Below are 26,401 nucleotides of genomic sequence, written 5' to 3'. Positions count from 1 at the left end.
TGTGTTTTTTGCCACATCTCTGGGATTTTCAGTGACCTCAGATCTTGTCATGTCAGGATGATCTCTTGCTCTCTGTGTCAAAGACAACCAAGAATATATTTGTATCCTTATTTATTATTTCATTTGAATGGTAAGCTTGGATGGAGAAAAGCAGACCAGGAAAATAATATGCAGTTTTATTATAAAAATCATTTTGAGCAAGATTCAGTTTAATCCAGTTTTATTTATATAGCACCAAACTATAAAGACAGTCACCTCATGGTGCTTTAAAGACCCTACAATAATACATAGAAAACACCAACAATTAGACAACCTCCTATGAGCAAGTGCTTTAGTGACAGTGGTGTTTTAAGTTATCTTTATTTTGAATGGTAAGTTTTTAATAAAATAAAACAGTCTTACCTCAGGAAGGCTATTAACGACACCCTTTTCTTCTTTGATCTTTAGTGCAGGTTTCACAGGTGTTGAAATTGTGCTGCTTGTTGTCTTCTCTGAAAAAAGAAGGATGATTAAAATATGAGCATACACACTTTGGGATTATTAGAATTAGACTGATGTTGATGTTCAGTCTGAACTTCAGCAGATCATCTTGACCATGTCTCCATGTCTGCACTGAGTTGCTGTCATGTGATTGGCTGATTAGATTTTTGCATTAATGAGCAGTTAGACAGGTATACCTATGCCCGTTTAGTGACTTTGGGAAAGTAAAACTATTCATTAGAGAACACACCTGATCTGTTTTGATCACAAAGACATACAGAAACAATATTTTATTCAAACTGCAAACATAACTATTACAGTAGTTAGCTGTGTGCACATATGGGCTAAAACATTTGTAAATGCTGACATAAAATAAGAAAAGCTCCTAAATTTTGCGGAAGTAAACCAGTGTTGTGAAGGATTTCACTCATTGTTTGGAGAACTTCAATTATCATTTCAGAACTGAGCCAAATTAACTGTACAGTGGTCCCTCGTTTATCGCGGGAGTTATGTTCTAAAAATAACCCGCAATAGGTGAAATCCGCGAAATACACAACTTTATTTTTTTGAATTCTTATAGATGTTTTAAGGCTGTAAAACCCCTCCCTACAGACTTTATACACTTTTCTCAAACAGCCATGAACATTTTCACACTTTTCTCTCTTGTTTAAACACTCTCAAAGTTGAAAGCTTCATAGAAAAATAACTTCAGTATTATAGAATGAAACCAAAGGCACCCAGGGTTGCCTTTGATGCTGCAAAACGTTTCATCAATATTGTTGTGTTTGTTGTGGAGAAAAATTACAAACATACAGTACAGCACTTCAGAGTCACACTGCTAGCGATCCAAGATTTATATAAATTTGACAAGCTGAACGCATTCTGTACTGTACATGAGACACGGCACGAGATTGATTTGACAATGGTCTACAGCCAATCAGGACGCAGAACACAATATGCTGTAACAAAAAAAAAAAAAAAATGCAAAATTGCACACAAAAAAAATCCGCGGAACTGCAAGACCGCAAAAGGTGAACCATGTTATAGCGAGGGACCACATACACCCACACTCATCTCAGATAATCAGAGGTTCAGAGGACGACCCTGTAAACTTGGTAAAAAATAGATTGAAACTGGATTTTGTTTTCTTCTACTTCAACAAAAAGTACACAAAATAGAAGACCAACACATCATTCAAGTGCTTTTAGTGTTTGAACAACTCACTCAGTTCCTCTTCAGGTTGTTTAACATTTTGCTGTTTGATTGCTGTGTTTTTTGCCACATCTTTGTTATTTCCACTGACTTCAGATCTTGGCATGTCAGGATGATGTCTAGTCTTCTGCTTTAAAGACAACCAAGAATATATTCATATTTATTTTAAATAGTCGGACTGGATGGCGTAAAAGCATACATTTGTAATTTGTCATGCTGAACCATAATATTTGCCAAATTTCTATCTTGATGACGGTGCTGGTGTAAAGTAGAGTAATCTAAGATGATTAACATACTCAAAACTACCAGCAATAAAAAGTGCAGTAAAACATTCAAAGAAAATAATCTGTCTTGCCTCAGGAAGGATGTTAATGATACCCTTTACTTCTTTCATCTCTAATGCATGTTTTCCAGGTGTTGGAATTGTAGCTGTTACTCTCTCTGAAAAAAGAAGAAGTGTTATTTTCATACACAAAGAAGGTTTTTGTTATCTTAACATACCAATAGGAAATATATCAGAAATGTCACCTTTGATATCACTGCTGTCAGTATGGTTAGAGGCAACAGCAGGCGCAGTCTCGACTTCATCAATATCACCTTCTTCATCCTTATCTTTCTCAGCTCTAGGCTCATCTTCACCAACATCATCTTCATCTATATGCTCATCTTCCTGTTCCTCATCCTCATCTTCATGTTCAACATGATCTTCCTTGCGTTCTTCTGCAAAACAGATATAACTGTTTAAAATAAAACTATGTACACTGAGAGTTTTATAAGTAGCTCTAAGCTAACGAATACTTCTTTTTCTGAACTTCTGTAGTGTTTGTGAAAACTACTGAAGCTTTGAAACAACTGAAAAAAACAATGAAATAATGTTTGCATGCTTTTGATTCATATGTAAAAACATTCTCTAGTTTTGAGGCATAGATAGAAAAAAAACTGCAGACAATAGAAAATAGACTGAAACTGGATTTTGTTTTCTTCTACTTCAACAAAAAGTACACAAAATAGAAGACCAACACATCATTCAAGTGCTTTTAGTGTTTGAACAACTCACTCAGTTCCTCTTCAGGTTCTTTCTTGACATTCAGCTGTTTGATTGCTGTGTTTGTTGCAACATCTCTGTTATTTCCAGAGAATTCAGATCTTGGCATGCCAGGATGATCTATAGCTTTCTGTTTTAAAGACAACCAAGAATATATTCATATTTATTTTAAATAGTCGGACTGGATGGTGTAAAAGCGTACATTTGTAATTTGTCATGCTGAACCATAATATTTGCCAAATTTCTATCTTGATGACGGTGCTGGTGTAAAGTAGAGTAATCTAAGATGATTAACATACTCAAAACTACCAGCAATAAAAAGTGCAGTAAAACATTCAAGGAAAATAATCTATCTTGCCTCAGGAAGGATGTTAATGATACCCTTTACTTCTTTCATCTCTAATGCATGTTTTCCAGGTGTTGGAATTGTATCTGTTACTCTCTCTGAAAAAAGAAGAAGCGTTATTTTCATACACAAAGAAGGTCTTTGTTATCTTAACATACCAATAGGAAATATATCAGAAATGTCACCTTTGATATCACTGCTGTCAGTATGGTTAGAGGCAACAGCAGGCGCAGTCTCGACTTCATCAATATCACCTTCTTCATCCTCATCTCTCTCAGCTCTAGGCTCATCTTCACCAACATCATCTTCATCTATATGCTCATCTTCCTGTTCTTCATCCTCATCTTCATGTTCAACATGATCTTCCTTGCGTTCTTCTGCAAAACAGATATAACTGTTTAAAATAAAACTATGTACACTGAGAGTTTTATAAGTAGCTCTAAGCTAACAAATACTTCTTTTTCTGAACTTCTGTAGTGTTTGTGAAAACTACTGAAGCTTTGAAACAACTGATGAAAAATAATGAAATAATGTTTGCATGCTTTTGAGTCATATTTTCAAATATTCTCTGGTTTTGAGGCACAGATAGAAAAAATCTGCAGACAATAGAAAATAGATTGAAACTGGATTTTGTTTTCTTCTGCTTCAACAAAAAGTACACAAAATAGAAGACCAACACATCATTCAAGTGCTTTTAGTGTTTGAACAACTCACGCAGTTCCTCTTCAGGTTGTTTCTTAACATTTTGCTGTTTGATTGGTGTGTTTTTTGCCACATCTCTGGGATTTTCAGTGACCTCAGATCTTGTCATGTCAGGATGATCTCTTGCTCTCTGTGTCAAAGACAACCAAGAATATATTTGTATCCTTATTTATTATTTCTTTTGAATGGTAAGCTTGGATGGAGAAAAGCAGACCAGGAAAATAATATGCAGTTTTATTATAAAAATCATTTTGAGCAAGATTCAGTTTAATCCAGTTTTATTTATATAGCACCAAACTATAAAGACAGTCACCTCATGGTGCTTTAAAGACCCTACAATAATACAGAGAAAACACCAACAATTAGACGACCCCCTATGAGCAAGTGTTTTAGTGACAGTGGTGTTTTAAGTTATCTTTATTTTGAATGGTAAGTTTTTAATAAAATAAAACAGTCTTACCTCAGGAAGGCTATTAACGACGCCCTTTACTTCTTTGATCTTTAGTGCAGGTTTCACAGGTGTTGAAATTGTGCTGCTTGTTGTCTTCTCTGAAAAAAAAAAGATGATTAAAATATGAGCATACACACTTTGGGATTATTAGAATTAGATTGATGTTGATGTTCAGTCTGATCTTCAGCAGATCATCTTGACCATGTCTCCATGTCTGCACTGAGTTGCTGTCATGTGATTGGCTGATTAGATTTTTGCATTAATGAGCAGTTAGACAGGTATACCTATGCCCGTTTAGTGACTTTGGGAAAGTAAAACTATTCATTAGAGAACACACCTGATCTGTTTTGATCACAAAGACATACAGAAACAATATTTTATTCAAACTGCAAACATAACTATTACAGTAGTTAGCTGTGTGCACATATGGGCTAAAACATTTGTAAATGCTTACATAAAATAAGAAAAGCTCCTAAATTTTGCGGAAGTAAACCAGTGTTGTGAAGGATTTCACTCATTGTTTGGAGAACTTCAATTATCATTTCAGAACTGAGCCAAATTAACTGTACAGTGGTCCCTCGTTTATTGCGGGAGTTACGTTCTAAAAATAACCCGCAATAGGTGAAATCCGCGAAATACACAACTTTATTTTTTTGAATTCTTATAGATGTTTTAAGGCTGTAACATCCATTGCTACACACTTTATACACTTTTCTCAAACAACCATGAACATTTTCACACTTTTCTCTCTTGTTTAAACACTCTCAAAGTTCAAACCTTGGTAGAAAAATAACTTCAGTATCAGAGATGGGCAGTAACGCGTTACAATTAACGCGTATAAAAGTAATTAATTACTTTTGAAAATAAGTAATCAGTAAAGTTTCCGGAATACTTTTTGGGGGAAGTAATCAGTAATTAGTAACTGATTACTTTTTTCAAGTAACTTGACCAACACTGTTCAGTATTATAGAATGAAACCAAAGGCACCCGCGGTTGCCTTTGACGCTGCAAAACGTTTCATCAATATTGTTGTGTTTGTTGTGGAGAAAAATTACAAACATACAGTACAGCACTTCAGAGTCACACAGCCAGCGATCCAAGATTTATATAAATTTGACATGCTGAATGCATTCTGTACTGTACATGAGACACGGCACGAGATTGATTTGACAATGGTCTACAGCCAATCAGGACGCAGAACACAATATTCTGTAACAAAAAAATTAAAAAAAAAATAGAAGGCCAACACATCATTCAAGTGCTTTTAGTGTTTGAACAACTCACTCGGTTCCTCTTCAGGTTGTTTCTTAACATTTTGCTGTTTGATTGCTGTGTTTTTTGCCACATCTCTGGGATTTTCAGTGACCTCAGATCTTGTCGTGTCAGGATGATCTCTAGTCTTCTGTTTCAAAGACAACAAAGAAAATATTTGTATCCTTATTTATTACTTATTTTGAATGGTACAGTTCACCCTTCCCGGGATAGGGTTACCGGGGCCCTGCCCTGGAGCCGAGAGGGTGCCCGAAGGTAAGCGTCTGGTGGCCGGGCCTTAGTCCATGGGGCCCGGCTGGGCATAGCCCAAAAAAGGGACATGGGCCCATCTTCCTGCAGGCCCACCACCTGCAGGAGGCACCGTAGGGGTCGGGTGCAATGTGAGCCGTGCAGCGGCCAGGAGCGGAGGTCCTGGCGGACCGATCCTTGGCTACCTAGACTGGCAATTGGTACATGGAATGTCACCTCTCTGGTGTTGAAGGAGCCTGAGCTCGTGCGTGAGGTTGAGAGGTACCGGCTAGATATAGTCGGGCTCACCTCAACGCATGGCCTGGGCTCTGGAACCAGCGACCTGGAGAGGGGCTGAGCTCTGTCTCAGTCTGGAGTTGCCCCTGGTGAGCGGCGGCGGGCTGGGGTGGGTATCTTGGTATCCCCTCAGGTTGCTGTTGGTATGTTGGGGTTTCTCCCAGTGGACGACAGGGTTTGTTTCCTTCGCCTTCGGGTCAGTGAATGGGTCCCGACCGTCGTCTGCGCTTATGCGCCGAGCGGCAGTTCAGAGTACCCAGCCTTCTTAGAGTCCCTGGGTGGGGTACTGGAGGATGCTACTCCTGGGGACTCTGTTGTCCTACTGGGAGACTTCAATGCTCACTTGGCCAATGACAGCGAGACCTGGAAGGGCGTGATTGGGAGGAACGGCCAACTGGATCTGAACCCGAGTGGTGTTTTGTTATTGGACTTCTTTGCAAACCACAGTTTGGCCATAACAAACACCATTTTCGAACATAAGATTGTTCATAAGTGCACGTGGCACCAGGACACGCTAGGCCACAGGTCGATGATCGATTTTGTAATTGTATCACCAGACGTGAGGCCATATGTTTTAGACACTCGGGTAATGAGAGGGGCTGAGCTGTCAACTGATCACCACCTGGTGGTGAGTTGGATCAGGTGGCGAGGGAGGACGCTGGACAGACCTGGCACGCCTAAACGTACAGTGAGGGTGGGAACGTCTAGCAGAGGCCCTGGTCCGCAAAATCTTCAACTCACACTTCCGGCAGAGCTTCAACAGAATTCCGAGGGAGACTGGGGACATGAGTCATGAGTCAGAATGGACCATGTTCAGCACCTCCATTGCCGCTGCACCGAGTTGCGGCCACAAGGTAGTTGTTGGTGCCTGTCGTGGTGGTAATCCCCGAACCAAATGGTGAACACCAGAGGTGAGGGGAGCACCAAGCTGAAGAAGGAGTCCTACTGGGCTTCGTTAGCCTGTGGGACTCCAGAGTAGGGATGGGTATTGATAAGATTTTCACGATTCCGATTCCATTTTCGATTCTGTTTAACGATTCGATTCTTTAACGATTCTTTTTAAAAAAGGAGAACACACAGGTTGATTAGCTTAGAACTTTGTTTTATATCTTCTCTTTGAACAAGATAGAAATTTAGGAGTAACATGGCCTTACAAACCCAACAGTGAGCTCTTAAGAGATCCACAGCCTGTGGCTCTTCAATGGGGTGTCACAGGGTCCCCAGGAAAAAAATTCTAAATGTAAAATAATAAAATAAATATTCTTCTGTAGCAATAACAAAGTATAACATAAATTATTCTGTAGCAATTACACAAGAATATCCAGTAATGTCCATGCCTACAATTAAACACATTCACTTACCATCTGCTGTGGCAAATGGGTGCAAGCCTTTTACCAGAAACTTAGTCACTGCTCGGTGACATTCGTCTATCCTTGCCTGAAAGGAGATGCTAACAGTAGACTGCAACGAGAACTGCCAGCATCTGAGCCAGCCAGACTCTGTCTGTCTCTCTCATCATGGTCACCTAAATGCAGCGCACAGTAATGGCAGGTTTTGTAATAAGGCAGATCGCGCTAACATAATATGCACTGTTAGTTGATTATTTACCTGCCGCATTAACAGGAGAGGACGTGCAAATGTTACCGCTGCTGCTGGGTTGAGATTCACGAGTCCGGAGCGGAATTAAAAACACAACATTCATTTAAGGCTATCACTTGTTTTGTGAGCAAATGCTTTTGCATATCCGTAGTGTTTCCTCCCTTAAATGAAATATCTACTTTGCAAGTATTGCAAGTTGCCCTGTTGTCATCCGTTCTTGTAAAGTATAACCAAACTTTTGAGCGTTTGAGCCGCTTAGGCGCCATGTTTCCTGCCAGGTAAATGAAGCGCCGCAACGTGGTGACGTCATTCGAGACAACTGGAATTGATAAGGGAATCGTTTGCAAAAATGGCAAACAATTCCAAGGAATTGAAACAGTGGGAACTGGTTCGCAACAAGAACCGGGTTTCGATACCCATCCCTACTCCGGAGGCAGCTGATAGGTACCGACCGGCCAAGCGGAATGCGGTGCGGGCGGTGGCTAAAGCAACAACTCGGGTGTAGGAGGAGTTCGGAGAGGCCATGGAAAAAGACTTTCGGACCACCTCGAAGAGATTCTGGCAAACCGTCAGGTGACTCAGGAGGGGAAAGCGGAGTTCTACCTGCACTGTGTATAGTGCAGGTGGAGTGCTACTGACTTCGACTAAGAAAATTGTCGGACGGTGGAAGGAATATTTCGAGGATCTCAATCCCACTGGCATGTCTTCCGTGGCGGAAGCAGAGTCTGGGGACAAAGGGGATGACCGGCCAATCTCTGGGGGCGAGGTCACTGAGGCAGTTAAACAACTCCTTGGTGGCAGGGCCCCTGGGTTGGACGAGGTCCGCCCCGAGGTCCTGAAGGCTCTGGATGTTGTAGGGCTATCTTGGTTGACACGTCTTTACAATGTTGTGTGGAGATCAGGGGCAGTACCTCTGGACTCGCAGACCAGGGTGGTGGTACCCATCTTTAAGAAAGGGGACAGAGGGTGTGTTCCAACTACAGGGGAATCACACTCCTCAGCCTCACTGGGAAAGTCTATGCCAGGAGAGTCCGTCCGTTAGTAGAACCTTGGATACAGGAGGAACAATGTGGTTTTTGTCCTGGTCGTGGAACACTGGACCAGCTCTTCATACTCTAGAGGATACTTGAGGGTGCATGGGAGTTTGCCCAACCAGTCTACATGTCTTTTGTGGACTTGGAGAAAGCATTTGACCGTGTCCCTCGGGGTGTCCTGTGGGGGGTACTCTGGGAGTATGGGGTGTCTGGCCCATTGCTACGGGCCATTCAGTCCTTATACGACCATTGCAAGAGCTTGGTCTGCATAGCCGGCAATAAGTCGGACTCGTTCCTGGTGGGTGATGGGCTCTGCCAGGGGTCCCCTTTGTCACAGATTCTGTTCATAATTTTTATGGACAGAATTTCTAAGCGTAGCCAAGTGGCGGAAGGCTTTCACTTCGGTGGTCTCAGGATCTCATCGCTGCTTTTTGCAGATGATGTGGTTCTGTTGGCTTCATTGGGTGATGGCCTCCAGCTCGCCTTGGAACGGTTCGCAGCCGAATGTGAGGCGGTGGGAATGAGAATCAGCACATCCAAATCTGAGGCCATGGTCTTGGGTCGGTGACCCAGTGTTTTTGGTTGTGTACTTTTACTTTTGATAGTTTTTGTATTATGACTGTTGTTTTGGGTTTCCTAGGGTTTAGTTGTGTTCCCTCTGTTTGGTGTCTTCCCTGCTTGTGTATCCCCTTAGTGTAGTAGGTCTCTGTGTTTAGTCCGCGTCTCTGAGTCTGTGTCATTACGTGTATGTGTTTCCTGTTTTACTTTGAAGGTCTCTGTCTTATGTCAGTGTGTTCTGTTTACGTTTCCCCCGCCTTGTCAGCTGTTATGTCTCCCAGGTGTGTTTCCCTCCTGTTACCCATCCCCTGATTACTGATGTGTGTATTTATAGTGTGTGTTCACCCGTCCTCGTTGCTGGTTCGTCTGTGTTACTCCCCTCCGTCTTTCTGTGTATTTTCCTCTCATTCGTGTTCTGGTTTTGTTGTTTAAGTTTTAGTTTTCCCAGTTTAGAGTGTTTTCAGTTCTGTTCCTCACCACCCTTTCTTTTGTGTTGTACATCATCGTCACAATAAAAGCTCGCTCACCTCAGAAACCATCTGCATTTCGGGTCCTTTAATAATTCACTCGGCTTGCCCCGGCAACCCGTGACACTCTCGGCCGGCCTGGGAATGCCTTGGCGATCCCCCGGACAAGGTGGAGGAGGTGTAGGGGGGAAAGAGGTGGAGGTCTGGGCTTCTCTGCTTGGGGTGCTGCCCCCGCGACCAGACCCCAGATAAGTGGAAGAAAATGGATGGATGGATGGACTTATTTATTATTTCTTTTGAATGGTAAGCTTGGATGGAGAAAAGCAGACCAGGAAAATAATATGCAGTTTTATTATGAAAATCATTTTGAGCAAGATTCAGTTTAATCCAGTTTTATTTATGTAACACCAAACTATAAAAACAGTCACCTCATTGTGCTTGACATTGTAAAGACCCTACAATAATACAGAGAAAACACGAACAATTAGACGACCCCTATGAGCAAGTCCTTTAGCGACAGTGGTGTTTTAATTATCTTTATTTTGAATGAGAATTTTTTATTTAAATAAAACAGTCTTACCTCAGGAAGGAATTTAATCACACCCTTTACTTCTTTGATCTTTAGTGCAGGTTTCACAAGTGTCGAAATTGTGCTGCTTGTTGTCTTCTCTGAAAAAGAAAGATGATTAAAATATGAGCATGCACACTTCGGGATTATTAGAATTAGATTGATGTTTTGATGTTCAGTCTGATCTTCAGCAGATCATCTTGACCATGTCTCCATGTCAGCACTGTGTTGCTGTCATGTGATTGGCTGATTAGATTTTTTGCATTAATGAGCAGTTGGACAGGTATAGCAAATAAAATGGCCGTTTAGTGACTTTGGGAAAGTAAAACTATTCATTAGAGAACACACCTGATCTGTTTTGATCACAAAGACATACAGAAACAATATTTTATTCAAACTGCAAAAGAAACTATTAAAGTAGTTAACAGTGTGCACATATGGGCTAAAACATTTGTAAATGCTTACATAAAATAAGAAAAGCTGTTAAATTTTGCAGAAGCAAACCAGTGTTGTGAAGGATTTCTACGGTGGCCCTGAGAGGCCAAACGGACTGCAACTTCAGAAAACCCTTGCAAAAAGAAAAACGCTGCAAAAAGAAAAACACCTGCAAAAAGAAAAACACCTGCAAAAAGAAAAACGCTGCAAAAAGAAAAACACCTGCAAAAAGAAAAACACCTGCAAAAAGAAAAACGCTGCAAAAACAAAAACACCTGCAAAAAGAAAAACGCTGCAAAAAGAAAAACGCTGCAAAAGCACACAAAACACAACGGAAATGTTTCTGGGGAGACAATAACCCGACGGACCAGTTGCATGAACCAAAACATGCTAACAAGTGCACTGGGACTGGGGCTGTGTCCCAATTAAGAGACTGCACGCTTGAAGTACACATTTTGAGTGCGATTACGTCACCGCCACGCGACGACGGCTGTCCCAATTCGAAGTGTACTTCAAATGCATACTCCAAATGCGCCGTCGATTTCCCCAAATATCAAGCGTGGTCCGGTGCACGCTTCGTGGTCCCATATATCCCACAATTCATAGCGCAGCGGTGGGTGTGGATAATTTTGCCGCAAAATACGGCAGAAGGGAGCAGCCGAAGAGTGAAATGTCAAAAGTAAGTACTGAATATTATGTCACTTATTTATGTGCGAATTTTTAATAATGAAGAACATTAAATCATTACTGTTGGCCACATGTCGGCAAAGTTGTGCGACATTAGTGATGTCTGCACTTTGAGCGGTAACTTGATTTTAAAGCCTCTACTTCAAAATATATATATAGTCGACCTTAATCTTACAGAGAATCTGATGATTTTGTGGATAATTAAAGTCAGTCATATATCCACAAACACAACAAGCTGAAAGTCAGTGATGCTGCTCGGTTTGCAGTCCTGAATATGACGGCACAAGCAGGATTCACTGCACTGTTAATGTTAGCTATGTTATATTGCTGCCTCTGTTTGGTGGTGTCGAGCCAAACGGACTTTAACGTGTGTTTGAACAAGCTGACGGTTCACTCGTTAAGCTGAAAGAAAGATGCTTTAATCACAGGAGTCACACATGTGTCCACTGGACCATCTGGGAACTCTTCTTGTTTAGCACTCGTAATAACACAAACACTAAATCCTCCTTCTCTTGTGCTGTTTTGTAGCAGTGTATACACCTGAGACTGTCACCTGTCTGTCTGTCCTGCACTCTCTCTCTTTCTCTCTATGTGGAATAAAAGTATGAACATGTATTTATAAGTTACACTTGTCTTTGTATCCTGCAGCTTAGCACACATTTGATGTCCATGTGTGACAACTGCAAGTGTCCAGAGTGAGGACAGACTGAGGGACCCACTGCTGCACATCATCTGTGAGGCTTTGCACCCCTGATGATCCACCAGGACAAACTCAGCAGTGTGTGAGGAAGAGGAGGAGGAAGAGCCAGCAGCAGCTGACAGATGGAGAGAATAGACAGACTGTTCTCTGTTTGTGAAGGACTGCTAGAACAGTTTAAAATAACTAATTGTGGTTCCTGAATCAGTCTTATTAGGTAATGTTCAAATAATGTTATCATCCCAGTGTTTTCAGTGTGGGAGAAAGTACTCAGGGCCTTCAAGTTACACACTATGAAAGGCAGCAACAAGTTTAATATTCAGAAACCTAAAGTATGTATCAGCAGCAGAATGGAGCTAAAAATAAATGTTTGTTTCAGTTCTATGAAGCTTTGAGTATTCTGGATTAGTAGCACTACTGTGTTTGTTGCATCATATTGCTGTAATTGTTTATATGCTTTATATATTCTGAGGTAAGTTGATCTATAGTGTTACATCATATTTTATAAGGATGTTATGTGTTTGTAGACTTTCTGCCCAGTTTGACCCATTTAGCAGAAGTCAGCCTGTTTAAGGCTCTGATATCTATTCTGTATGACTTAAAGCAGTTATGACATGGTCTGATTTTCTCACCCAATAAAGGAATATTTAATATATCAGTCTACTCTTCATTCTATCAGAAACAGTTATCACAGCTCGTACATTTTCCTTTTTACACATGTATGTAAGCATTGAGCCAAATGTAATAATGCCAACATATTAAACGAACAATATTTGTCTCTTATACATAATACATCTATAGATACACTGTCAGAGATACTTGTCTTTGAGTGAAGATTTAAGGTGATAGGCAATATAAATTGTAACGGTCTTTTGCATGTGATGTTTGTTGCATTTGATGTTTGTTAAGCTGTATGTCTGGATTTTGTTCCTTTGCGCCCTCTGGTGGTGAACTGTGTAGGGTACAGCTTTGCTGTTTGGGTCTCCACCCAGCCACTTTTTCCTTTTGCTAGCGCACATGGTGTCTGCATGCTGCAGCTCACGGTTAGCTCCACACATGGAGAAAATATCGTTTAAAGAGTGGAAATAATTGAGAAAGAAGATGGAGGATAAGGCAAAAAGGCCATAAAGGACTATTTAGCACCTCCTGGATGTCAGCTCACGAGGTTTGTGTGTCTAAATGTTTTATTTTCTGTAATTAAGGATTTTTGATTGATTGATACTGCGTACAAGAGCGCATTTTTATGTGATGTTTTTGTTTTATTGTTTTGTCCGTGAGCAGTTCTCACGGGTTGCCAAGACCAGAATAAACCCTGTTCCATAACTACATCGTGCGTACGTCCATCCTTGAGGGTGCTACAGTGAGAACTCTGCTCTGCACGGGTAGATGAAAGGACGCAGCCCCGCAGGAAAGTCAGGTGCCCCGAAAATAAGTGTTGCCTCAGTTAAAGGACTCAATATAATTAACCACAAGAAAGAGAGAAATAAAAACGAAAAGGACTGTAAAAATAATTAAGATAAGTTTCCTTTTATAAATGAACAAAGGACTGGAATATTTCTTTTTTCTTTCTTTGTCATTGTTTACATTTCTGCTGTTTAAGTGACTGATATTCATACAGTGATAGATTAATGTTGTGATGAGTAACCTGTGCATTGTGCGTATGGTGGGTTTCAGCAGCTTCTGTAAGAAACAGTATTACTGGCTTGGACAAGATATGTAATGGTGACTTATATGTAAAGTGACTTAAGTATACACGTTAAGTGATGTTTAAAGAGTAACAGTAATTACTGTGCTTTAAAGTTGTAACAGTAAATGTAGATTGATATCCATTTGCTCCTCAACTACCAAATCAAATTTAAGCTGCTGCACCATTACATTAAGGCTAAGTAAGATACACACAAAAAAACCAAAACCCTCCAACAATGGCAGAGTTTGAGGCTAATCCAGAAGTCAGTGAAAAGGGTGATGTGGAACAACTTTCTGCAGATGAGCAACTACAAGCAGTTGAAGGCACAGCTGATGATGTTTCTACTACCTCACAAAAAGCACGACAGAGCCAACGAGTCCGTACGTTGACGGAAAAGGGCAAAGAACTGTACGGTGAGCACATAAAGAAGGCTGCACATCGTTTCAGTGTGCGCTATGAGAAGTGGAAGGTTGTCATTAAGGATGCCAAAGGAGCTATAGATGGTCTATGCTCAAAGGATCTGCTACAAGAACATGTTACCAAGGTTTTGAGTGCTTCTAAGGATGTGAATGCTGCCTATGATGACTTCAGACGTATTGAATCTCCAGATAGTGACACAAGACGAAGGATGGATACGTGTGAAGCCATAACAAAGACAATTATCGAATCTGTAAGGAAGTGTCCAAGTCCAAGTAGTGCGGTGGTTCAAAGAGATGAAGAACTTTGGAAGGACAGTGAGTCTTCATCTAAATCCGTAGCCTCAGATGTGGAAAGTCAAAGGGATGAAAAATGGAAGGAAACTGAGTCTATGCCTAAGTTAGAAGCCTCAGACAGGTTGAGTGTTAAGTCACACCACACTAAGCTCTCTTCTCATTCAAGGGTTTCCTCTAGACACTCCAGCAGGCTCTCAGCTAAAAGACAAGACGCAGCTGCTGAAGTTGCAGCAAATGAGGCTGCTCTCCAAGTTCTGCTTGCGCAAGAAATCCATATGAAGGAAATTGAAAGGCAAGAAGCAGAAATAGCACAAAGACAAAAGGCTCTAGAGGCTAAGCGCAGAGAAGTAGAGCGACTTGAGACTGTAAAAAAGCTGAATGCAGCAAAGGCTCGACAGCGGGTGTATGAACAAAGTGAATGTTCAGATGAAGAAATATACAACCTACTTCACCATAGATCTGATAAGAAAAATGAAGTCAAGTCTGAAAACAATGACCAGCATATGAAACGGTGTTCCTCGCCACAAAATGTGACACCGCAACGTGAGGTGAGCACAGAAGATCTGGTCAAAGCATTTGCAGTGTCTCTTAATGCAAGTCGTCTTCCGGTACCAGAGCCAACAATATTCAGTGGCGATCCTATCAGATATAATGATTGGAAAATTTCCTTTCAGACTCTGATCGACAGGAAAAATATACCAGTTGAAGAGAAGACTTATTACCTGAGGAAATATGTAAGTGGCCCTGCAAGGAAAGCAATAGAAGGCTACTTCCCGCTTGGCACAGAGTCTGCATACTATGCAGCATGGACAGTTCTCGAAGAGAGGTATGGCAATGCCTTCCTCGTAGCAAAGGCCTTCAGAGACAAACTTGACGCATGGCCTAAGATAAGCTCTAAAGGCAGTATGGAACTTCAAGCATTTGCTGACTTCCTTTGCTGCTGTAAGACAGCCATGTCGCAAATGAAGGGGCTTGAAGTGCTCAATGACTGCAATGAAAACCAAAAAATGCTTGCAAAACTTCCAGATTGGCTGACTTCAAGGTGGAACAGAAAGGTTACAGAAGTGCAAGAAGAGACTCACACCTTTCCAAGCTTCAGCCAATTTGTAGATTTCATCTCACGGGAAGCCAAAATTGCCTGTAATCCCATAACATCTCTCTATGCTCTGAAGCCAAGTGAAACTGAAGGGGCAAAAACAACAAGGAACAGAGGCAATGGAGCAAAGGTGCTAGCAACTCGCTCAAATGAAAGGACTGTTAGTGCTAGTTGTGTGTACTGTGAAAGGTCGGGTCACAGTCTACTTAAGTGTAGAAGGTTCATAAATGAGAGCATTGTTGAGAGACTAAAGTTTGTTCAAGACAAGAAGTTATGTTTTGGCTGTCTGAACTCTGGTCATCGCTCCAAGGATTGTGAAAGTAGAGAAACCTGTGACACATGTAATAAAAGACATCCGACATGTCTTCATGACAATCGCAATAAGGAAGACAGAACAAGGAGACATCAAACCAAGAATAGTGACAGGACAAGACAAACGAACTCAGACGTCTCACAAGACAACAGTGTCACACCAACAACAAGTGAAGCAACTTCTAACAGAGTCACGCAGAATGTTGACGACACTCACACATCTTCCATTATTCCAGTATGGGTGTCAACCAAAGGTGAGCCAGAGCATGAAATTCTTGTGTACGCGCTCCTTGATACACAGAGCGATACAACCTTTATTCTTGAAGAAACGGCACAAGCTCTGCATGTCAAAGGTGAATCGACTCAGCTAAAGCTCACTACCATGTCTTCAAGAAACACAGTTGTGGCTTGTCGCAAGCTCTCAGGTCTACAAGTCAGAGGGTTCTACTCAAATAAGACCATTTCCCTACCAGTAACATATTCCAGAGACTTTATTCCCGCAAACCGAGATCACATTCCATCGCCTACAACAGCTAAGGCTTGGCCTCATCTTGAATGCATTGCAAGTGAGATCGCTCCACTACAAAGCTGTGATGTTGGTCTGCTGATTGGGTACAACTGCCCCCAAGCACTTGTTCCTCGTGAGGTTGTGTCTGGAAGGGAAAATCAGCCGTTCGCCCAAAAAACTGATCTGGGATGGAGTATTGTGGGTTATGGCAATCCATGTCTTGATTATGGAGATGCCTTCGGAATAAGTCACCAAGTCATTGTGAAGGAAGTGGTGCCTGACATTCAGCCTTCTTCAAACTTCACCAACAAGGTTCACTATGTCTACAGAACTCAAATAAAGGAAATTATCTCTCCCACAGAGGTCCTAAAGATGTTGGAGTCTGACTTTGTTGAGAAAGCTCCAGAAGACACAAAGGTCTCTCAAGAAGATCTCAAATTTCTAACAAAGATGAAGACCGGCATTAGGCACAAGGAGGATGGTCATTTTGAAATGCCACTCCCATTCAAGAGTGAAAGGCCGAACCTGCCGAACAACAAGGCATGTGCTATTCATCGCCTCAAATGTTTAGGAAAAAGGCTCAAGAGTAACAAGCAGTACTACATGGACTATAAGAAATTCATGGATGAGATCCTCGCCATGGAGATGCTGAAAAGGTCCCAGAGCAAGACATTGACAAGACACCAGTTTGGTACATCCCACACCATGGTGTGTATCATCCACAAAAACCCGGAAAGATTCGTGTCGTCTTTGATGCCTCTGCCAAGTTCCAAGGCACTTCCCTAAATGACCATCTCCTGACTGGTCCAGAGCTAACAAACACCTTGCTCGGAGTCTTGTGTCGCTTCCGAAGAGGGCCAGTGGCTTTCATGTGTGACATCGAACGCATGTTCCACCAATTCCATGTGCATGCTTGCGACCAAGATTACCTACGGTTCTTGTGGTGGGAGAACGGTGACCTTGAAACTCCATTCACTGTCTACAGGATGAAGGTACACCTATTTGGAGCAGCATCTTCTCCAGGTTGCGCCAACTATGGCCTCAAGCATCTTGCAGCTGAAGGGGAAGGAAGTTTTGATGAAGAAACCATCAAGTTCATCAAAACCAACTTCTACGTTGATGATGGACTAGCAAGTGTTGACACTGAAGATCAGGCAATACAGCTGGTTAATGAAGCATGCAAACTCTGCAGCATGGGCAAACTTCGGTTGCACAAGTTCATCTCAAACAGCACCAAAGTTCTAGCTTCGCTTCCGAAGGAAGAATGTGCTGCAGCTCCCAAAGATCTAGATATGGCACTCAGTGAAGTACATATGGAAAGAGCACTTGGCGTACAATGGTGTGTGGCATCAGATCAGTTTCAGTTCAGAGTAGTTGTTAAGGAAAAACCACTCACCAGAAGAGGAGTATTGGCCACAGTCGCCTCTGTGTTCGATCCACTTGGGTTTGTGTCACCTTTCATTCTGCTGGGGAAGCAGATCTTGCAACAAATGTGTCGAGATAAACTCAGCTGGGATGATAACTTACCTGACAGTCTTCGACCTCAGTGGGAGGCTTGGTTGCGTGACCTGGGAAACCTTGCAGATGTAAAGGTTCACAGATGCTACATTCCTTCGAACTTCAAGGCACAGCACTACGAACTTCATCATTTTGCCGATGCAAGCGCATCTGGATATGGAATGTGCACTTACCTCAGAGCAGTAAGCACAACTGGTGAAGTCCACTGCTCATTGGTGATGGGAAGATCAAGAGTTCCACCAACCAAAGTCACAACTATACCTCGGCTTGAGTTGTCGGCGGCCGTTGTTGCTGTGCGCACTGGTGACATGCTGAAAAAGGAATTGGAAATGGAAATTTCAGAAGAAAGGTATTGGACTGACTCGAAGGTGGTACTCGGGTACCTCAGCAATGAAGCCAGAAGATTTCATGTGTTTGTTGCAAACCGAGTGGAACGCATCAAACAAAGTACAGATCCAACCCAATGGAGGTATGTAACTTCCGAAGACAATCCGGCGGACCATGCCTCAAGAGGCCTCACAGCAGAACAACTTGTAGCATCAAACTGGTTCAAAGGCCCCGACCTCCTTTGGCAGAAGGTCATACCCACTGGTGAAATTAAGGTGGGAGAGTTATCAACCAGTGACCCGGAGGTTAAGAAGGTTCAAGTCCACAAGATACAAGTGGAGGAACAAAGGTCCTTGTTAGATCGCCTACACAAGTTTTCCGACTGGTCGAGAATGGTTAAGGCAGTTGCTAGACTCAAGCGGTATGTGAAAGAAGCAAAGGATCACAAGAGTAGATCACACGACATCAGTAGCCTACAAGAGAGAAAGGAAGCAGAATTAACGATCATAAAGATGGTTCAAGAAACCGCCTTTGCTCAGCAAATAAAAACCTTGCAACACCATGATGTGATGCAGATGAAAGACAAGGTTAACAAGTTACACAAGTTATGTCCATTTCTTGATGACCAAGGCATTCTTCGGGTAGGCGGACGCTTAACACATGCAGCTTTGCACCCCAATGTCAAGCATCCTGCGATCCTGCCAAGAGACAGTCACGTGTCGGCATTACTGGTCAAACATTATCACGAGAAGACATACCATCAAGGACGAGGGATCACCATGAATGAACTTCGAGCTAACGGATTCTGGATTCTTGGATGCAGCAAGATTGTGTCATCTTACATCTATAAATGTGTAAAATGCAGAAGGTTCAGAAGGCGCACAGAGCAGCAGAAGATGGCAGACCTCCCAGAGGATCGGATGGAGACCACACCGCCATTCACCTACTGTGGGATGGACTGCTTTGGTCCTTTTTATGTCAAAGAAGGCCGCAAGGAGCTAAAGCGTTATGGCTTGCTAATCACTTGCATGTGCTCCAGGGCAGTGCATCTTGAAATGCTTGATGATCTCTCTACAGATTCCCTCATCAACTCCTTACGTGCATTCATGGCCATAAGAGGTACAGTTCGCCAGATAAGATGCGATCAAGGCACGAATTTTGTCGGCACTAGAAATGAGTTTATTGGAGCATTTAAGGAAATGGATCAAGCCAAGCTAGGGAAACTGGACTGCGAGTTTCTCATGAACACCCCAGCGTCTAGTCACATGGGTGGTGTCTGGGAAAGACAAATTCGCACCATAAGAAGTGTTCTCATGTCCATTCTGGAACAATCAGCCAAACAACTCGACAGCTCCTCTCTGAGGACATTCCTGTATGAAGTCATGGCAGTGATTAATAGCAGACCATTGACTACTGACCAACTATGTGATCCATCAAACCCAGAACCTTTAACACCGAATCACATACTAACCATGAAGTCCACAATCATCTCTCCACCTCCAGGAAGGTTTGTGAAAGAAGATCTTTATCTCCGTAAGAGGTGGCGTCGTGTTCAACTACTTGCCAACACTTTCTGGACAAGGTGGAAAAAGGAGTATTTGTTAAATCTTCAAGGCAGACAGAAGTGGACCAAAGAGCACAGAAATGCTAAGATCAATGATGTTGTCCTCCTGAAGGATGAGATAACTCCACGCAACCAGTGGAAGTTGGCAAGGATCATTGAAGTGTATCCTGGAAAGGATGGAAAAGTGAGGAAGGTGAAATTGCTGCTGAGTGATCCAACCCTGGATAGAGCAGGAAAACGTACCTCCAAACCTGTGCACCTGGAAAGACCCATTCAGAAGACAGTCATTCTGATGGAAGCGGAAGAAGATTCTCAACCGCACTCTGCTTAAAGGATAATTCATGATAGTTCATTCAAAAGCCGTTCATTAGTTCCTAGGCAATACTTTATTCTTTAAATCACGAGTGATTGGTGGGAGTGTAACGGTCTTTTGCATGTGATGTTTGTTGCATTTGATGTTTGTTAAGCTGTATGTCTGGATTTTGTTCCTTTGCGCCCTCTGGTGGTGAACTGTGTAGGGTACAGCTTTGCTGTTTGGGTCTCCACCCAGCCACTTTTTCCTTTTGCTAGCGCACATGGTGTCTGCATGCTGCAGCTCACGGTTAGCTCCACACATGGAGAAAATATCGTTTAAAGAGTGGAAATAATTGAGAAAGAAGATGGAGGATAAGGCAAAAAGGCCATAAAGGACTATTTAGCACCTCCTGGATGTCAGCTCACGAGGTTTGTGTGTCTAAATGTTTTATTTTCTGTAATTAAGGATTTTTGATTGATTGATACTGCGTACAAGAGCGCATTTTTATGTGATGTTTTTGTTTTATTGTTTTGTCCGTGAGCAGTTCTCACGGGTTGCCAAGACCAGAATAAACCCTGTTCCATAACTACATCGTGCGTACGTCCATCCTTGAGGGTGCTACATAAATAACTGCAACTTGAATCTTTGACGCAGAGTTCAAGCTCACTGCTGTAATATATCCCGTAATAAATATACATATATATATATGTATGTATATGTATATATATATATATATATATATATATATATATATATATATATATATATATATATATATCATATCATATCATATCATAATAATCTGACAATACACATAATATTGGCCCTATTATATTTACATTACAATAGTGAGATGATTTTAGTCTCATGAACAACATTAGCTAATTGTTATTTACTAACTAATCTTAAAATGACTGTTCAGTACAGAAATGAAGCCCAACAATCATGTTCTAGTCCTGTGGTCTCAGCCTCAGATACTTATCAAATCACACAAAGCTCATGTGGAAACAAATGTACAAAATATGTTCTCCTTCGTTTCTGTCAAACAAAGCTGTATGAAACGTTCCCAGCTGTTAGTATCATGGTTGCTAGGCAACCTGGGCAGCGCGACGGAGGCTAGACCATCCCATTTCACAAGCCTACAAGCCTCGCACTTCCGGCCTTAGCGGTCTTTGAGTACGCGGCCCTTGAGGACCGTTAAGGCTGCGTACTTTAAGGCTGCAGACCCTGAATTGGGATACAGCCATACATACATGTTTTGGTTCGTGCAACTGGTCCGTCGGGTTGTCTCCCCAGAATCATTTCCGTTGTGTTTTGTGTGCTTTTGCAGCATTTTTCTTTTTGCAGGTGTTTTCTTTTTGCAGGTGTTTTCGTTTTGCAGCATTTTTCTTTTTGCAGGTGTTTTCTGAAGTTGCAGTGCAGCGTTTTTCTTGAAGTTGCAGTGCAGCGTTTTTCTTTTTGCAGCGTTTTTCTTTTTGCAAGTGTTTTCTGAAGTTGCAGTCCGTTTGGCCTCTCAGGGCCACCATAGATTTCACTTATTTTTGGAAATTTCAATTATCATTTCAGAACTGACCAAATAAAAGGTACGGTGGTCCCTCGTTCATCGTGGGAGTTATGTTCTAAAAAAATACTAGTGATAGGTGAAATCTGCAAAGTACCCAATTTTGTTTTTTACAAATATCATAGATGTTTTAAGGTTGTAAAACCCCTCCCTACAGACTTCATACAATTTTCTCAAACAGCCATGAACATTTTCACACTTTTCTCTCTTGTTTAAACACTCTCAAAGTTCAAACCTTGGTAGAAAAATTACTTCAGTATTATAGAATGAAACCAAAGGCACCCGCGGTTGCCTTTGATGCTGCAAAATGTTTCATCAATATTGTTGTGTTTGTTGTGGAGAAAAATTACAAACATACAGTACAGCACTTCAGAGTCACACAGCCAGCGATCCAAGATTAATGTAAATTTGACAAGCTGAACGCATTCTGTACTGTACAGGAGACACGGCATGAGATTGATTTGACAATGGTCTACAGCCAATCCGGACGCAAAACACAATGTGCTGAAAAAAATTTAAAAGACATGCAAAATTGCACACAAAAAAAAATCCACGAAACACCAAGACCGCGAAAGGTGAACCGCGTTATAGCGAGGGACCACTGTACACACACACTCATCTCACATAATCAGAGGTTCAGAGGACGACCCTGTAAATTTGGTAAAAAATAGATTGAAACTGGATTATGTTTTCTTCTACTTCAACAAAAACTACACAAACTAGAAGACCAACACATCATTCAAGTGCTATTAGTGTTTGAACAACTCACTCAGTTCCTCTTCAGGTTGTTTCTTAACATTTTGCTGTTTGATTGCTGTGTTTTTTGCCACATCTCTGGGATTTTCAGTGACTTCAGATCTTGTCGTGTCAGGATGATGTCTAGCCTTCTGTTTCAAAGACAACCAAGAATATATTAGTAGCCTTATTTATTATTTCTTTTGAATGGTAAATTTGGATGGAGAAAAGCGAAACAGGAAAATAATATGCAGTTTTATTATGAAAATCATTTTGAGCAAGATTCAGTTTAATCCAGTTTTATTTATATAACACCAAACTATAAAGACAGTCAACTCATTCTGCTTGATATTGTAAAGACCCTACAATAATACATAGAAAACACCAACAATTAGACGACTGCCTATGAGCAAGTGATTTAGTGACAGTGGTGTTTTAAGTTATCTTTATTTTGAATGGTAAGTTTTTAATAAAATAAAACGGTCTTACCTCAGGAAGGCTATTAACGACGCCCTTTACTTCTTTGATCTTTAGTGCAGGTTTCACAGGTGTCGAAATTGTGCTGCTTGTTGTCTTCTCTGAAAAAAGAAGGATGATTAAAATATGAGCATACACACTTTGGGATTATTAGAATTAGACTGATGTTGATGTTCAGTCTGATCTTCAGCAGATCATCTTGACCATGTCTCCATGTCTGCACTGAGTTGCTGTCATGTGATTGGCTGATTAGATTTTTGCATTAATGAGCAGTTGGACAGGTATACGAAATAAAACGGCCGTTTAGTGACTTTGGGAAAGTAAAACTATTTATTAGAGAACACACCTGATCTGTTTTGATTGCAAAGAAATACTGAAACAATATTTTATGTTTATGTTTTACAACAATTATAGATGTTTTAAGGCTGTAAAACCCCTCACTACACACTTTATACACTTTTCTCAAACAGCCATGAACATTTTCACACTTTTCTCTCTTGTTCAAACACTCTCAAAGTTCAAACCTTCGTAGAAAAATAACTTCAGTATTATAGAATGAAACCAAAGGCACCCGCGGTTGCCTTTGATGCTGCAAAATGTTTCATCAATATTGTTGTGTTTGTTGTGGAGAAAAATTACAAACATACAGTACAGCACTTCAGAGTCACACTGCTAGCGATCCAAGATTTATATAAATTTGACAACCTGAATGCATTCTGTACTGTACATGAGACACGGCATGAGATTGATTTGGCAATGGTCTACAGCCAATCAAGACGCAGAACACAATGTGCTGTAAAAAAACCCCAAAAAACAACAAAAAAAAATACGTGCAAAATTGCACACAAAAAAAAATCCGCGAAACTGCAAGACCCCAAAAGGTGAACCGCGTTATAGCGAGGGACCACTGTACACCCACACTCATCTCACATAATCAGAGGTTCAGAGAATGACCCTGTATATAAAGAACAACAAAATAAACAATCACAACTATGCAGATGACACACAAATATATATCACCATGTCACCAGGAGACCGAGGCCCTGTACAGGCTCTTGGTAAATGCATTGAGGAAATTAATGACTGGTTGTGCCACAATTTTCTCCAGCTAAACAAAAACAAAGCTGAATAGTCTTTGGAGTCAAAGAAAAAGGATTACAGGTCACCAGAGAACTTCAATCTATACACCTAAAAACCACCAACCAGGCACGAAATTTGGGTGTAGTGATGGACGCAGACCTAAACTTAGAAAAACACATTAAGACAACAACAAAGTCAGCTTACTATCACCTCAAGAATATTTCAAGGATGGACTTCCGGTCAGCATGCGACCCGAGTAGACGCAGGAACGAACTGCTCCGGTGAATTTAACTCCGCTTTGACCAGTTTCACCCCTCCAATTGCCACCTAGAGTCGCTTACACTCGTAACTACTTTTCTGGTGTTTTGAACACTTTTGACGCTTTCCAATGGCTTCTAAGAGTGCAAAAGCGAACAAAAAGGAGGACGCTAGCTTAACACTGGAGGCTATCACCACGCTGCTCCAGCAGCACCGAGATAAGTTGGCGTCTGAATTTAAGACCTCATTTAACGCCCTCGATTCAAAACTGGACCAGGTACGGTAAGCCCAAGAGGAACAGGCCGAGAAAGTTTCGCCCTTGGAGCTTGCAAGTGAAGACCTGAGCCAACGAATCGCTGACCTTGAAAGCACGTGTGCCGCTCTTCGCGAAGACAACAGCCAGCTAAAGAGCAAAGTCACTGATCTGGAGAGCCGTAGCAGGCGTCAGAACATCCACGTCCTTGGACTGCCTGAGGACACTGAAAGTGGGCGCCCCACTCACTTCTTTTCCAACCTTCTCTGTGAGTTATTGGGCAAAGAAATACTTCAGTCTCCACCGGAGCTTGATAGAGCGCACCGTTCCCTCGCAGCGAAGCCACCCGCGGGACGCCCACCTTGCCCGGTGATCATCCACCTGCACCGATACCAGATCAAGGACCTCATCATCCCAGAAGCTAGGAGGAGAGGGAAATTCGACTACCAAGGCGTGCCTATCCGAACTGTGGAGGACTACAGTCCCGAGGTCCTCAATCAGTGGGCGCAGTACAAGGACATTATGTCGGAGGTCTACGGGCGAGGCCTGAGGCCGGCTCTCCTCGTCCCAGCACGGCTTCGCATAACGCAGGCCAGCGGCGCCAGAAAGTTTTTTAGCTCTGTGGACGAGGCTCAACAGTACATTGAGAGGCTCCCAAAGGCTCTGGAAGCCCCATGAAGAATTATTACTAATAAAACAGTGACACCAAATGCAGGTACCAAACATTCCATACATGTATAGAGGCGCAGTCGAGATCCACGTAAGATGTTGCTTTTCCCCTCCGAGTGCAGCGATATAGTCTGAATGTTATAGTACTGAAATGCTGATTATTACTTTCATTTAACTCCATAATTTTATTGTTTTTCTTTCTTTGATAAATAAGGAGGCAACCTCATTGACCTCTACCCGTTGACTAATGACGTAATACCTGTTGCACGGAGACGGGGAGTTTTGTTATCTATTCGTAGCCTTCCGTCAGTTCTCATTCAATAATTCATTTATACCAGTAGTACTTATTGAACTACATCTTCTTTTTTGTGTTTGGTTGTTTGTTTGTTTACATACTTGACTCTGCTTTGAAACACTCCAGCAATTACATTTGGACTTGGTGGCTAATACACAGTTTCAAAACTTAACAGTAAAATACGGGGTTTCAGCTTAATATGCTATGGCCACCGGAGCAGTGGTTCGATTGCTTCAGCACCTAGGTTGTTGCTATAATAGACAGGAGGAGTAACACTTTAAATATGTTAAGTTTGAAGAGCTCGCTGCTTGTTCTTGTTCTTTTTTTTGGCAGCCATTTTCTGTTGTGGGGAGGGTTTGGGGAGGGTAAGGGTCACTGCTATGAACCTCATACACTGTTCTTTTTTTCCAACCTGTTCTGAACTAATTTCCACCCACTGTAAAGTTATTCTTTTCTTTTCATCTAAGGCCAGTGTGCATATTGTCTTTGCTCTATAAATCAGATGAGTCTCCAGTTAAACTTTCTAAGCTGGAATGTTAAAGGCCTAAATCATCCAGTCAAGAGAAGGAAGGTTTTCTCACATGTTAAACACCATAACACTGACGTGGCTTTCCTGCAGGAGACCCACGTCAGGGCTTCTGATAATGTCCGTCTCTTCTCACGTTGGAGGGGCCAGTGTTTTCACTCACTTTTCCAAGCTAGGGCACGTGGGGTCTCTATATTGGTCAGGCAGAACATTCCCTTTGAGGCCCACAATGTCGTAGCAGACAAATATGGCAGATATGTCATAGTCAGTGGGAAACTGTATAACAGTCTTGTTGCCCTAGTAAATGTGTATGCTCCTAATACAGATGACGAGAATTTCTTTAAACAACTATTCTCCTCTCTACCCGACTTAAGTATCTACTCTCTTTTTCTGGGGGGTGATTTTAACTGCTGGTTAGACCCAGCCCTGGATCGCTCATCCACTAAGAG

At 41.8% G+C, this 26,401-nt stretch overlaps 2 protein-coding genes across 32 annotated transcripts in view; one reads left to right on the top strand and one right to left on the bottom strand.

The window, feature by feature from the left end:
- LOC102081056 (glutamic acid-rich protein) overlaps nt 1–26,401 on the bottom strand; it is a 149,753-nt gene that overhangs the window by 100,405 nt on the left and 22,947 nt on the right. For 21 of the 30 annotated variants that reach the window (XM_025906806.1, XM_025906805.1, XM_025906834.1 and 18 more), the window contains 15 exons: nt 22,884–22,972; nt 22,429–22,546; nt 10,272–10,360; nt 10,120–10,146; nt 5,521–5,638; nt 4,246–4,334; nt 3,798–3,915; nt 3,269–3,460; nt 3,096–3,181; nt 2,750–2,867; nt 2,221–2,412; nt 2,048–2,133; nt 1,705–1,822; nt 403–491; nt 1–72 (listed from right to left, as the gene is read on the bottom strand). The exon at nt 1–72 is cut by the window's left edge and continues 46 nt beyond it. In XM_025906806.1, the coding sequence (XP_025762591.1) occupies nt 1–72; nt 403–491; nt 1,705–1,822; nt 2,048–2,133; nt 2,221–2,412; nt 2,750–2,867; nt 3,096–3,181; nt 3,269–3,460; nt 3,798–3,915; nt 4,246–4,334; nt 5,521–5,638; nt 10,120–10,146; nt 10,272–10,360; nt 22,429–22,546; nt 22,884–22,972 (1,601 nt within the window). The remainder of the gene's footprint in view (nt 73–402; nt 492–1,704; nt 1,823–2,047; nt 2,134–2,220; nt 2,413–2,749; nt 2,868–3,095; nt 3,182–3,268; nt 3,461–3,797; nt 3,916–4,245; nt 4,335–5,520; nt 5,639–10,119; nt 10,147–10,271; nt 10,361–22,428; nt 22,547–22,883; nt 22,973–26,401) is intronic. The other 9 variants (XM_025906810.1, XM_025906835.1, XM_025906827.1 and 6 more) reach the window with 9 other exon arrangements.
- LOC109201987 (uncharacterized) lies at nt 15,330–20,721 on the top strand. Of its 2 annotated transcripts, XR_002061944.2 has the most exons (3): nt 15,330–16,757; nt 18,491–20,526; nt 20,643–20,721. XR_002061944.2 is itself a non-coding variant. In XM_019358118.2 (2 exons), the coding sequence occupies exons 1-2, from the start codon at nt 15,384–15,386 to the stop codon at nt 20,132–20,134; spliced, it is 3,018 nt and encodes a 1,005-aa protein (XP_019213663.2). In that variant the 5' UTR covers nt 15,330–15,383; the 3' UTR covers nt 20,135–20,711. The 2 variants fall into 2 exon arrangements, 1 of the variants encoding a protein (XP_019213663.2); XM_019358118.2 differs by having other exon boundaries at nt 18,491–20,711.

This window comes from Oreochromis niloticus, linkage group LG4 (assembly GCF_001858045.2).
Source record: "Oreochromis niloticus isolate F11D_XX linkage group LG4, O_niloticus_UMD_NMBU, whole genome shotgun sequence".
Lineage (NCBI taxonomy): Eukaryota > Metazoa > Chordata > Actinopteri > Cichliformes > Cichlidae > Oreochromis > Oreochromis niloticus.
This window is presented reverse-complemented; position numbering and strand designations above follow the sequence as displayed.

Excerpts from the sequence above, each read along its gene's own strand:
- LOC109201987 (XM_019358118.2), top strand. The coding sequence starts at position 15,384 with ATGGAACTTCAAGCATTTGCTGACTTCCTTTGCTGCTGTAAGACAGCC. Across the intron at positions 16,758-18,490 it reads AAATTATCTCTCCCACAGAG|GTCATACCCACTGGTGAAAT; the intron begins GTCCTAAAGATG and ends CTTTGGCAGAAG.